The sequence below is a fragment of the Gymnoscopelus microlampas genome (genome assembly GCF_963454915.1).
Source record: "Gymnoscopelus microlampas genome assembly, chromosome: 16".
NCBI lineage: Eukaryota > Metazoa > Chordata > Actinopteri > Myctophiformes > Myctophidae > Gymnoscopelus > Gymnoscopelus microlampas.
The window spans coordinates 34,600,759-34,614,975 of NC_139953.1; the positions used below are offsets into that span (position 1 = coordinate 34,600,759).

Below are 14,217 nucleotides of genomic sequence, written 5' to 3' on the forward strand. Positions count from 1 at the left end.
CATATCCCCCTCCCCTCCTTTATATGTACTGCTCGTAACGTCGAAGCCAGGGTTGCCATGTCGGCTTATTATAAGCAACTTTTAGGGGATTTTCCCCTGTAAAGTCGCTTGTAAATGATTGGTAGCTGCGGGTTGCTGTTTTTGGGGCTTGTTTGTAAAATGTGGTCCTTGACATTTTCATGACATTTTCATGTCAAGGACCCCCAAATTAATATGTATTTGTCCACGGACCCCCATCTGAAAAATGTTTTGTGCCAGGGAGTGGGACCCCCGTACTAGATGTGTGTTAAAATGTTTGAAAAAAATATTCGAACATTTCCCCCCTTTTCCCAAGAGTTAAAACAAAGGCAGATCTATAAGCTTGTAGATTGGCTATTTTCAAAAAGCCGATGCAGGATTAAAGTGCTCATGTGGCCTAAAGTTGCTTCTTTTTGGCTTGTTGTCCAAACCTGGTGTACTTATTTTTCTCTCGCACAACCTGGCAACGCCGCTCGTAATGTCGAAGCGTCCAGCTGATCGCATTGAGTCCCGTGAGAGGAGGAGGACGGTTGTTGGAACGAATGATCAATCCCATTTATTTATTTTATAAACCACGCTTTAAAAAAGACCGATCCGTGATTTGGGAGTCCTTCGACGACGACGCGAGTCGTCTCCTCACGTTCTTTAAGGTGGCTTTATTTTTCGGAGGACTTTTGAAACGGGAGAGGATCTTTTTTTGTATCACTTTGTTATCTATTTGTTTCAAACTAAACTACGGCTCCCCATTAACTGAAAGGAGCTCCATACACACATACTATACTATACATACATTACACTACTAGGCCCCGGACACATCCTCCAGCCTCGCGTTAAAAAGGATCGGATCGTTTGTGGTTGTTTTTTCAGTCATGGGAGATACGAGTGAACGCAGCGAAGCGTCCAGTCTGCCACCCCGATGTCCCTGTGGGTTCTGGGGGTAAGAAACAACTCAACATTCCGGGGTCTTTATTGTCGTTAACCGACCATGTTTTCAAACGGTGGGACCCGTCATGACAATTTAAGCCCCCCATTTAAAAGATATATAGGTGAAAATAGCCGATCTACAAACCCACAACGCGACCCATTCGTCACGCGTTGTGGGTCTTGTAGATCGGCGATTTTCGCCTTTTTTTGGGGGAGTGGGAGGCTGTTTGAATGTATTATTTTCATACTACACTTCTCTATTTAAAAGATATATATGGGCGAAAATTGCTGATCTACAAACCCACCACGCGTCACATTCGTGAATCGTTGTGGGTTTGTAGACCGGCGATTTTCGCCTTTTTTTGGGGAGTGGGGACTGTTTGAATTCATCATTATTATTATTATTTTTTTAACGTTTTCTCATGGTGTTTTAATCAGGATGGGGGATAATTATCTTAGCCACTTAGCAGCACACCCAGAGACAGTGACTGAGCCTTTCAACTCAAACACAACATAATCGCCTGTGTATAAAGCTGTAAAACAAGTGTTATTCTTCTAATTGTGGTGGGAAAACCGCTTATAAAACGTGCTAAACTATTATATATATTTTTTAAATATCCTCACGGCGTTTTAGTGTCCTTTACCAAAGCCCCATTGTTGTTGTTCTGTTGTGCAGGGACTAGGGAGGCCGAGTGGGGGTTGGGAAGTTAATACCTTTTATGTGTTGGCTTTGGGAATACTATTTACTGTATTTTTCACTGTAACAAAACCGTTTAGTGTGGAAGTGAAGCGTCTAATGTTGACGTTGTTTGTGTTGTTTAGTTTACAAGATATTTGCTTTTCAGGAGGTGACGTATCCACAGATTGGAGATGATTTATTGTCGCCAGGTTCCTTTTAAATTCAACCCCCCCTGTTCTGTCTGTTCGGTCACTTCTTGTCGACCAAAAAACAACCACGGACGAGCTAAATAATGTACATAATTTGGTAAAGCAAGGCGTTATGTATCCATAAATGTCGGGTGTTCCTGGGCTTCATTTGAGTTGTTTTGTTTAACCATAATGCATTGTTTCTTCTTGCCTTTTACATACCGGATGTAATCCACTAATGTCAAGCCGTGGTGACAGCAAACATTTGGCTGTACCGAGATTTTAATCGACAGTCGACGCATTAATTGATCCGCCTTATACGATGACATGACGGATCGATTCATTTATTTTGTCTCCCTAAAAAAAAGAACATACACAGGCTACAGCCTCGAAGTCGTTCTGTTCTTGGTAGGAAACGTCGATCTGTCACACCTGTCAATGTCAGGTGACGCAAATGGCATCATGTTTATGGTCTCAGAATAACACCTGTGTCCACCATATTCTACCCCCCTGGCATAGAATACAAATAGTAGGCCTATTCGACCTCATTTCACAGTAGTATTTTTGTTTTCTTCTATTTTAGTATTTCCTTTGATATGTGTTTGTGGTGTTGCCACTTATCACTTAACACATGGAGAAAAAAAAAAGAATTATTAGCTGCCTTCATTCAGCTGGTGACTGGTTTACAGTATGCACACCTTAGCAACCATTTGGCAGCATGAATACTAGGGTATATGATTGGGAAATGTCATTTTACTGGATCATTAAACGATTCCTTAAATTTAATCTAGGCCTATTGTTGTACCAGATGCTAGGAACGGATAATTCAGGAGAATAAGTTCTATAGATACTGTCTGTGTTCTCCCCTGTAGGTAAATTCACCATTCTGGACAGCATTTGATAGAAGAACAGATGACTCCCGGGCTGTAATCATCTATAGATTATACCAGGATTATGTTTGGCTAGGTTGGCCATGTTTGAGTAATGTCTTCAGTGCTTTAAGTCCATTCCCACATAGCCTAAAACATGTAAGGACATTATCCAAAGTCCTTGCATTAGGTCTACCGTGAGATGATATCATTTAATGGCGGAGTGTTGACTCGTAAAGCTATCACCACCAGGTCAGGAAGTGTTGACAATGCAACCCCCACATTGGACAATGAATTAGTCTTATAATTATTAGGCTGAGAAAACGTCTAAATTCAACATTTGAATCAGTTGAATCCATTAACCACTTAAAACCTGTCATGTCGTCATACGGTAGCTTGTTGTTGTCGTTTGTTTGTCTATTTTCAAAAATCCTTAAACAGGGCGTAACCACTTAAACCCTATATATTTCATTGACCGGCCTCCCCTGTAGTATATTACTTGGTCCCCTCGTTTTTTCCTTCTGCTCAATATATCTTTGCCCAAAATAGCCGATCTACAAGCTCACAGTCACACCGTGTCGTCAGCTTGTAGACCTACAGCATATTTGCCAAATGTTCACCTATTATGACATGCCCAGAATAGGGATGCTAGGGTTAAAGTGGTTTAAGTCACTGGTTCTCAACATCAGTTCTGTGGACCACCAATAGGATATTTATGAGTCTGTAACTCGGAGAGTTCAAAGTTAAATTAATGCCGAGGATTTTATAATAATGGGGTCCCACTCCCAGAGATGCCAAAAGGAAACAAATAGGTGGTCCGTGGTCTGATACCTATCAAACTGGGGTCCTTGAAATTGAAAATGTTGAATCACTGGTTTAAGTGGTTAAACGTGTACAATATATGACGGACCTACAGTGTCCCAGTGTATTTGGTCAGACATAGCCCCTATAGATAGAATCAATGGTATGAAAGGCCTATGGAGCTGCAGTCTCAGAGCTATTGACAGGGCTCATGGCTGACAGAAACAGCCGGGCTGATGCATTGTGTTGCTGTTAAAGTGTGTGTGGACGAGAGGTCCAGAAGGTGGGGAATGGACCTACCTCTGGAAAATTGAAGCAAGACTCATTTTCAAACTGTTATTCAGATATTCTAGACTAAAGGAAATACCTGAAGTTTCTCATTCAGTATTTATTTCACACAAAGGGTCCCATTATCTGGGTTTTGTAACATTTAATAGGCATAACGTATCTTTATATAATGCTAGACAAATTGTTTGTGTACTTTATAGAAGGGGGAGGGTAATGAATGGAAACGTTGTACCCATTCGTGGTGAGATATTAGCTTTGTCATGGGCCTGATATTTTTATTACATGGGAATTCCAGTGCAAAGCAACATGATCTCTTCACAGACATTCAGGTTGCAGCAGCAGTAGGAGTGACTCAATTTGGAAGAACTGTTGCTGCTTAAATGTCTACCAACCAAACAATGGATGGATGGAGTAACCTGCAGTACCTGATTTCCATATTTTATTATGGCATAGTCATCAGACATCTCAGTGGCAGTCCTTTGTAAAGCAGGAAGCTGGAGCATGCATAGTATGTTAGGAGGAGCTAATTTTACTCATCTTTTCTAATACGAGACCCTTAATACAAAGAATGATCCATCCATAGTATTCTCATGATGTGTTCTGCCCTACAATATGGCACAATGCAACAGCTAACTGGCCAAATGTATCACCTGCTATTTGATTACATTACAATCACCTGTTGTTGTTTGCCACAGAGATGTTTGCAATCGGAGACTAGCTCAGACTACAGTATCTATGAATGAATAACCTTGGTGACTTGCTCATTTTGAGTTGTTTGTACTGAAAGGGGGGGGGGGTCCTTGGATTTCTTATTATGCCTAGTGTGATTGCACATTAATTGGACTCATTGTTCCTCAAAAGCAGCTCACCAATTTCATGTACTAGTAACGTCACTTGCTTTGTTTACTGCACGTGAATGTGTCGATTGTCCTTAGTATTACCCTTGCATATAGGCATGTAAGCTTACAGATGAACTAACAGTCTTAACATATTAGCTCCTTTATTTTTAACCACTTTCAAAATGGCATCCCTATTTATTTATTTTTTTACTAAGTAAGATACGGTTCAAGTGGTTAAATGATTCTCTCCTAGCACACGTCATACATTTACAAGCTTAACAGTTTCTTATCCAAATTGGTTAATGGTATTCCAGTTCCAGGAATTTATCTGAGTGGCAGTGGTGTAGAGATACCAACGTCACATTGTGTAGCAGTACAGTGCATACACTTAAACATGGAACAAGCACAGCAGGCCCTCACATGGAGTATCAAGCAACGCAGTTGTTCAGACTGGCAGCCCATATTCGATTTCTGACCTATCCAGGATTCAATCCGGTTTTACCAAGTCTGAACAAAAAGAAAAACAAATGTAAACGTGTTTCTCAGATTTGAACCACATTCCAATGTGGTGTAGATATCTTTCCCATCAGACAGAAACCTTGTACCCCTCCCCCCCCCCCCTGTAAATAAATGCCCCACTTAATCATACAAGAGTGTCACACAAGCAACACAGTCGTACGACCGAGTATAAATTAAGCATTACTTGTGCCTATGTCTTTGCCACAGAAACAAAAGCAGATAGTTTGATGATGTCTGACTCTGAATACACAAATCCGACCTGATCGACTTATTTGAGAAACAAATGGGATTTGTTGCAGATTGAACAAAGCCTAAATGGACTGTACACCAGACAGATCACCGTGCCTCTGGCATACAAACATAACGTGCTTTCAGGGTTCATGACATCCACTACAGCTTTGATTATGAACCTAAGGCGTGTTATTGAAATTGCATCTACTAGTGGTCCGTGTGGACAGAAGAACAAGCTAATAATGCATGTTTTTTGGAAATTCTGCATGGAAAAGAAGGCGACTTAGCCACCAAATTACTGCTGTAATTCCTTTGACTGATGCACTTAACCAACCGTACTAATCCAGCAGCTCATTGGCCAGTGTGAGTGTACATACACAGTTAAGCATTTGACAGTGAGTTGAGATAAAGAACACTGCCGTATTTACCAGTTAAACATTCCACACAGTGATAATGTAGTTCATAAGTAACCCCTGTCACCAGCAATGCCACTTACTTTTTTCCTCCTTCTTTCAATTTTGAGATTCCTTCATCCATCATCACACCGTCCTCTAATTCTTTTCCACACAGTCCCCGTAGCTATAACAACCATCACTCCGACCCAACAGCTATGGCACCAGAAATGGGTCGAGGCTTGAGACAAAACATCACAAGAGTTTAGGTCTGGGTGATATGACTTCAAATCAATTATTTCAAAATTGTGCCTCGATTACAATTCATTAACGATAAAAGAAAAAGGAAAAGTTCGTAGATCGGCTAATTTTGAACGCCACCATTGTATAACAACGTATAGTGGTCATGTTTAGTGGTTAATCAGAAAGTATTTAGTTGATTGTAAAAAAAAAAGTTTTTTTTTTTTCATGTCGATTTGTTGAAATGAAAAATGTATATATATAACACCTGGTTCTCCATTACTTGATTAACCTATATGAGCAAGAATAAGTCGGATTTGGTTCTCATATCGGTATCAATATATTATTTGCTTAATTCTATCTGATGTAACTATCCTGTGTTGTTAAACTACTCTAAACGGCAACATAACAACCTTGGGTTGGAGTCAAGTAGCAAGCGGCATCATTATTTCTGACATGAAAAACAAAACTGTAGATGGGGAAATTTCCATCCTGTCCGCATTCTAATTTGTATAGTTATCTGGGTCAGGATTAGCAACAGGATGAGCAGAGCTCCGTAGACATTCCCTCTTCAGGGAAGTCGTAAGAGACCCCAAGACGCAGTCCACCTTGGAGATGTAGCCTACTTCTACTGTGTCCTGGGTTCGCCCCTGGGAGATGTAGTTTTAATGCCTTGTCTCCCGGTCTGGCTGGGAGATGTAGTTCTAATGCCATCACAGTGAGCACTGAAAAGTTTTTTCGTAATATGGGACTTTTACTACATGAACCCTTGCATCCCTATTCTATTTCTAGGCATGTCATAATGGGTGTACATTCTGTATACATTCTGCAAAAATTAGATCTACAAGCTTGTACATCAGCTATTTTTGCCAAAGAGATTTGTGGAGGAGGGAAAAGGGAGAGGACCAAGTATAGACCCCTGGGGGACCCTGAAAACTGAATGAGTCTGGGAGCAAGTAACTTGATAATCAATTAATCTTCTGTTTTGTTTCTAACATTTTCGTTTTCTCTCTTTCTTCAGCTCAAGTAAAACCATGAACCTCTGCTCCAAGTGTTATAATGGTAAGTTGTTGTTGACATTTCCTAAACCACGGGACAACCAGCTTTTGCTGAAGGCAAACTAACTGTACCAGCAAGTTTCAAAGTGGAATGCTAAGAATGCAAAACAAGCTATAGAGATGCTGAGTGACAAATGCACAAACTTCTCTCTGTTTTTAAATATTCTGCTGGTAAACATTGCCAACAGAATATCTCCTCTGTGACACTGTTAAGGTGCCATTAGTAATCTCAGCAGGAAATCAAGAGTCGTGGAGGCCCACATTTCCTCCCTGAAAGCAAGGGACACAATTCAGTATAGCATATGTGCTTTATGCTACAGTAACTTCAGTGTCAATGAAGTCAACAGGTGACCTTTTTTGTAAGGTCAGCCACAACAATTGTTGAACGTCACGTCGCATTGTGTCTCACGAGCTTTGCACATTCATACTGTCTGCGACTCACAGATATGGTCACAACCAAATATAAAAAAGTAAGTTAATGTCGCAAGTTCCCAACGAAATATAAGAAAGTATGTGAATGTACTGTAGTCTCATGCATCTCTGTGGTATTGAAGCTTGCTTTGTCTTCCCAACCAATCAGAGTATGCAACATTTTATGGTCCTTACCCTCTGCAAATGTCCTCTACTTTCCACTTTCATCATGCGATGTGTAGTTAGTTTGACACAAGTCGCACAAAACATCATAAATTGACCTTTATGCTGTGATTGGGAAGATGCGGTTCCATTTTTACACACTCTGAGTTAAATATATATATAACACTTGAGGATTTTCTGTGTACTTCTAATAAATATAACAAACTCTGATGTGTGCCTATTTAAACTCTGTAGCCAGTTTGGGAGGGTTCAGTTGAGTTTGTTCTTGAACCCTGGCAGTCATGGTGTCCAGAGACCATGGCAGACCATGAAGACCCCACAAGAGTCTCTCCTGTGAGTCTGCCATCACAGACGGCTCAAGTGCTCAGAATAGATTCAATGCACATGAGTGCAGAGGCCCAGCAGAAATGGGTTAGACTACACTTGTGTGTGGAGGAGAGGGTGAAGCTGAAAATTAGGCTGTCCAGTGCATGGTCCCATCGAGCCCTCCAGCTTTGGGAGAAGTGTGAACCACACCAGTTTTGAAGTTGGGCTGCGTAATAAGAATCCTAATCATTATTGAATTTACTGGCTTAGATAAGTTTGCACATACAAACAATTTCACCTATGAAATTGAATAGCAGTCAAAGAGGTGCATGCACATCCACAAATAGGCTATTTCGACGGGTGCTCGATCAAATGGGCAACACTGTAGAAAGGAGAAGATCCACACATCGTCTTAATGCTCCCGAATATATTTTATTAAGCGGTAGAAAAAAACAATACAATGTTCCGGATCTGCGCCCTTTGTCAGGTGTATTCAAGACAAGTACAAGACGGAGGCCGAAACTATTTCTCTTGTTTTTATCTCTGAGCACACCTAAATACATTCTGAATCATTTGTAAGTTGTCTTTCGCAATAAATGATTGAATATTGAATAGGTCTATGGGAGTGTCGTAACTCTTTCTCAATAGCTCTGCCCCAGTCATGCTCTTTCAGTTGTATGGGGAATAGAACGTCTTGCTTAGCGTTGCATAGGGAATGGAACCTTCAACCATGGGAGTACTTGTGCTACGCTCTACACACATTACACCACACTGCCACTAAACGTGGCAGTGTCAATCCTAGCCATTGAGTAACACTGGGAAAATATCCATATCTTTTCTGGGTTACTTGTTCGCCTATATTTAGTCACTGACAAGTGCACTCTCATACCTCGGACACAAGGTTTTATTATTACTGCTGTTTCACTAGGTCATCACATGCCTCTCAAAATGTTATGAGTATGAAGTCACTCTTTAAAATGTAATGCTCTGCATACACGGAGTGTGAAAAGGCGAGTTGTCAGTTATTGTCTCTCATTGTCTTCTCTTAGCCCTATTCAAATTATGTTTAACCCAATAACCCCTTAAGCCCTATTCAAATTATTTAAAAAAAGATTTTGACTATGACCTGACCAAAATGGAGACGTCAGGGTGAAAGTGGTTAAACCTGCAATCTGTAACCTTCGTTTCCTCTCCGGGATGCAAACCTGGGTCCCTCGCGCAAGCGTCACAACTTGGCTGTGCCAGGCAGCCTGTTTGGGCAGAGTATAAACTCCATTTTTGATTGAATACTTTATTAAACAGAAATGTAAACGGCACTAAGTACAGTCAGACATTTGAGCTAAAAGGATAACCCAAAAAAAGTCCTGGGGACTTGTTTCCGTTGTGGTCCTATAATTGTTTGAGTTTCCTGTAATACCACTTGGCAACCAGTAGTGGTCCTAACGTGACCACATAATCAAACTTTCTCCACGGAGCAAGTAGACCAACTATTGTACAATATTGTATTCACGTTCAGTACTCTACAATACAGATTTGTAAAGATATTCTATTCCCTAAAACTAAGTTACGGATTGCAGCTTTAAGATGAATGTACACTCCATCGCACAACAATCCTTAAGCTAAGAGCTAGCTGTTAGCTTGAAGCTCAGTCCTTGTCGGCAAGTGACTCGTCACTCTACGGCGTTTCAATCGGGCTTTACACACGGTCTTGTTTTTACTCAACGTGCTTCTCTTGACCACCAGACGTTGAGAAGAAGCAGCCGGAGGACGAGTGCAACTCCAAGGCCATCCAGACCACTGCGACTGCGTGGCACATTGAGAAGAAGAAGCAGCCGGAGGACGAGTGCAGCTCTAAGGCCATCCAGACCACTGCGACTGCATGGCACATTGAGAAGAAGAAGCAGCCAGAGGACGAGTGCAGCTCCAAGGCCATCCAAACCACTGCGAGTAGCCAGCCCCCTGTCTTCAGTAGTAGCGACGTGAACAGCAGTAGCGGTAGCCAATCCCTGTCATCTTCATCGTCCTCTTCCTCATCCGCCAGCTCGGAGGCGCCGTCGACTGAGAACCCCTCGCCCTCGTTAACCAGCACAAGGGAAGGTAAGATGGTGCCATCATTCTTCTTATGCCTTATTCACTATGGCAGTGGTTCTCAATGATGATGGACAGGAACCAAATGGACCCTTATGGGTTTGTACACTCTCAGAGTTAAATCCCAGAGGTATAAATGCCATTAAATGGGGGTCCGTAGCCTAATGCATGTCAAACTGGGGGTCCTTGAAATTAAAATGGTTGAGAATCACTGCTAGAGCCGTAAAAACCTTCTCTTATTGGGGTCCCTGGCTTATCTTTTCAAATGGGGGTCAGCGGGGTAATAAGTGTCAATTAGGGGGTCCTTGACATGAAAAAGTTTGAGAACCACTGCACTATGGCACCGGTTTTCAACATGCAACCTGGGGTTTTAGCGGGTGTTCTTTCAGGGGGTTTCAGGGGGTCCCCAGCTAAATGATTGATAGTTTGGAACCAATTGAGAGAGTTACAGAGTAAAATTAACACAGAACGCTGGGGAGATTGTCCTCGGTTTCTAGAGAGAGACTTGCGAGTCTGCTAATGGTGCTATGCTAGGAGACTGCTTTGTAATGTTCAATCACTGTTACGGTGAAGAGATAATGGAAGTAATGAAAAGAAAGCTGTCTATTTAAGTTTCAAAACGATGTACTGTAAATGACTGTTGTTTAACCTTTCAAATATGATTTTCCACAGGTGCATCATGTACAGAAACAGCCCAAGGAACGCTCTGCACACCCACAAAACGCCCCCGTGACACAGGTACTTTGCTCTTTTAGAGCTCGACCGATGCCAGATTTTTGGGTCCGATCCTGATATTGAAGATTTTTAGACCACCTGTTGCCGATGTTTTGACCGATATTTTGTCAAAAAGTGCAAAATCTTCTAATAATTTTGAAAAACAGATGAAAGTTACTATTTGAGAACGTTTAACTTAAAACCCCACTCAAATAACTTTTTGATAGGTAAACACAAACTTTATTTTATTTAACTACTTACGCCAATCTACAAGCTCACAATTCTTGCACAAGAACTTGTGTTGTGAACTTTTACATCTGCTACTTTTCTTGGCAAATGTATGCATCTTATGATGACATGCCCAAAATAGAGACGCCAGGTTTAAAGTGATAAAAAATCACATCAGCTATTGCCCATACCGATGTCATTAAAAAAAAAAAAAGTCAAATCATTTCCGTCTGGCTCCAGTCATCTCTCTCATTCCTTGTGCGAGAATCTCTCAAGCCATAGACCACACATTTCACAATTTCATCTTCTTTGACGTCTTTGCTTTCTATTTTTTCAGCCTCGGGGCCAGAGAGCGAGGCATCGCCGGAGAAACGGCCGCGGACGGAAGAAGAGGAAGAGGATGAGGTGGCGGGGAGCCAGGAAGGGGCCCCTGGAGGTTCGGGGCCCAAACAGAAAAATCGCAGACGCTGCTACCGCTGCCAAACCAAACTAGAGCTGGTACAGCAAGAGCTGGGCTCCTGTCGCTGTGGTCAGTACTTCATCTCTCTCATAAGATCAAAATCACTTTATCACATATCACTTGACTTTAGTCACTGTTCCTATCAAAACACTAGCCAGTCGAGTCTTTGTAAATTAAGCTCCTGCTATCTGTGCCACAATAACAGACTATGCTTTCATAGTCACTTAGATTACTTTTTGTTTTATTATGAAATCGTGGTCTACTGGACCTGCTCAGCATTTATATGTAACCAGCATGGTCAAATGTTAATTGCTTGATTTTCTTGTGCAGGCCACATGTATGGAAGCATCTGCATTCGTTATTTCTATACTCTTGTTTATTTATTCTTTTCCTTTTCTTTATATGTCAGTGCAGTGCTAGTCTCTCAAGCCAGACAACTCTTCCACAATCTTCGAATGCAATGAGTCTGTAATTATGCCCCCTAAAAGTTCTACACAGGAAGCCATCCGTTTGTCATTTTGGTTCAAGGAAATATATATTTTTTAATATCTTTAAAATCAACATTTTTTCTGTTACGCAGCCAGCTAGATAGGCTTTGAAGAATTTGATTTAATGTAGGACCTTTGTATGAAGAATTTGAGTTGATGTAGGACCTTTGTACGCGACTGCAAAGGCGAAAGATTAGTGGGGATAGGCGGAACATTTAATTTATCTTCTGCGACTTTTCAGCACTTCTGATGTACAGACTGTTAGCCGGAAGCATTTGAAGATTGTGTGAGCCAACAGTCTGGAGAGACCAGTACAGTGCAGTTTCAGTCATATCACATAGTTACAGATGTAAAAGAGTGGGTGGAATTATTTTTCATACCCAACATTTGCAGTTTCAAGTTGGAATAGATGAAGAGAATAATGGAGAGGAAAATAATTCGGTCAAATATCCGATGTCCAATGTACATAATTATGGTTTAAGATTGGCTGTTGTAAATGACAATGCAGTAGGCAGAAATGCTTCTTGTGCAGGTACAGAAACGTATCCAGCAGGTATAAAATAAAAAAGGTTCATGAGTACGGTTAAATGGTAGCATAATAGCCGCAGATGTAGAACCTGACCGCTGTGCGTATGGTCTCTTGGAACAGGCTAGACATCGTTTAGCAGCAGATATCAAGCACTGTATGCTTAGGTGTCAGTGCTAGTGTGCTGTTATATAAAATCAATAAACACTGGAGTCCGTGTTTTATCGTGGTTATTGGCACAGCTCTGCAGGGAGATGCCACTCTACCTCACATTGTGCCCATGTCGCAGCACAGCCGTGCCAATAACCATGATGAAGCACTCCCTCTGGTGGTTTTATTGTTTTAATTAATAAGAGTGAATGGTATCGCTACTTCCGGTATCTTTGCTCACAGTGAGCACAGCAGCAACAGATAAAGATGGTGGACAGTGTTGGGACATGTATCATGGCCAGGTAGCTACTAGGCATGGGCTTTGTTATAGGATCAATTCCGTTTCTTATCGATAGCCCGTTTTGGTTCCATAATGAAAAAAAAGTTGATCAAATGTTTAGATGACAAAAATATCTTCACTCTTTTCAGCGTTAACTGAAGTACTGGTAATCCTGTGTAACAGACAGTATTAGTAGTTCCTGAGAGCAAATGCTGAAAATGTCTTGAAAATATTAGTGCTTAAATTAACCAAACATAATTATTTCCCTAAACTAATTACATAAAAAATGTTCAATTATATGAATAGTAACCTCTCGTAGGTTATTCCATGACACCACAATGGAAAGTGGCAGTTAACCACTTAAACCACCTGTATACTTAATTGACCAGGAGCCCCCGGGGCTCTGTACTAGGTCCGCTCCTTTTTCCCTCCTCACCAAATCTCTTCCCTTTTTGAACCCACAAAAAGCCTGCGCTGACCAAGTCCCATTATTATCTTTTTAATAATTGATTATTTCTATTAACTGTTGCACTATTCCCTATTCAATGTTCACCACATAACTCTGTCTTCGTCCTCCAGGCTACGTGTTCTGCATGCTCCACCGTCTCCCGGAGCAGCACGACTGCATGTTCGACCACCTGGGCCGCGGGCGCCAGGAGGCCGTGCTCAAGATGGTGAAGCTCGACCGCAAGGTGGGCCGCTCGTGCCAACGCATCGGCGAGGAGTGCTCCTGATCGGGCTACGTCAGTGGTTCTCAAACTTTTTTAATTTCAACCATCCCTCCAGCATTAGGCCGCGGTCTCCATTTGATACCAGTTTGATCTCTGGGACCCCAGTCTACAGTATAAAATCCTTAGTCTCTGACAGTGTACAAATGGAACCAAATGGACCCTCGGTTCCATTTGTACACTCTCTCTGAGTTACAGACCCACAACTCCTCAAGGACCCCAGTTTGAGAACCACTGGGCAATTTCACCACCGCCAGCCAGCCAGCCATCCAATCAGAAAGACGAGGCACTTAAAAATGTTGGAGGAGGGAGGAGCAAAGAGGGAAGGAAGGGGACAGAGGACTTGGGGTGGGTGAAGGGAGGGAGGGAGGGAGGGAGGGAAGAAGCATGATCGCAATAGCCTGCATTTTGACCCTATAATTCTGGATCCGAGCGTGACCCAGTCCTTGTTTTGAAGTCTTGATACCCTGCCCAGGAATGCTGTTTGGACCATAACTGTGGACAACACCACTCTCAGGGGGGGGTGGGGTTGGAACAGGGACCCTTGTGGCTACTAGTCTGTGGAGCCGCATTCACTATCGTATGCACATGAATACACACATACAACAC

The 14,217-nt window shown here is 41.9% G+C and overlaps 1 protein-coding gene across 2 annotated transcripts; it reads left to right on the forward strand.

Annotated features, from left to right (window-relative positions):
• Positions 1-511: 511 nt before the first annotated feature.
• LOC311063440 (AN1-type zinc finger protein 3-like) lies at positions 512-13,950 on the forward strand. 2 transcript variants are annotated; one of them, XM_084082903.1, is made up of 7 exons: positions 512-955; positions 7,010-7,050; positions 9,690-9,764; positions 9,840-10,043; positions 10,707-10,772; positions 11,314-11,505; positions 13,460-13,950. In XM_084082903.1, the coding sequence occupies exons 1-7, from the start codon at positions 888-890 to the stop codon at positions 13,612-13,614; spliced, it is 801 nt and encodes a 266-aa protein (XP_083939029.1). In that variant the 5' UTR covers positions 512-887; the 3' UTR covers positions 13,615-13,950. The 2 variants fall into 2 exon arrangements, with proteins under 2 accessions (XP_083939029.1, XP_083939028.1); XM_084082902.1 differs by having other exon boundaries at positions 9,690-10,043.
• The last annotated feature ends 267 nt before the right edge of the window (positions 13,951-14,217 follow it).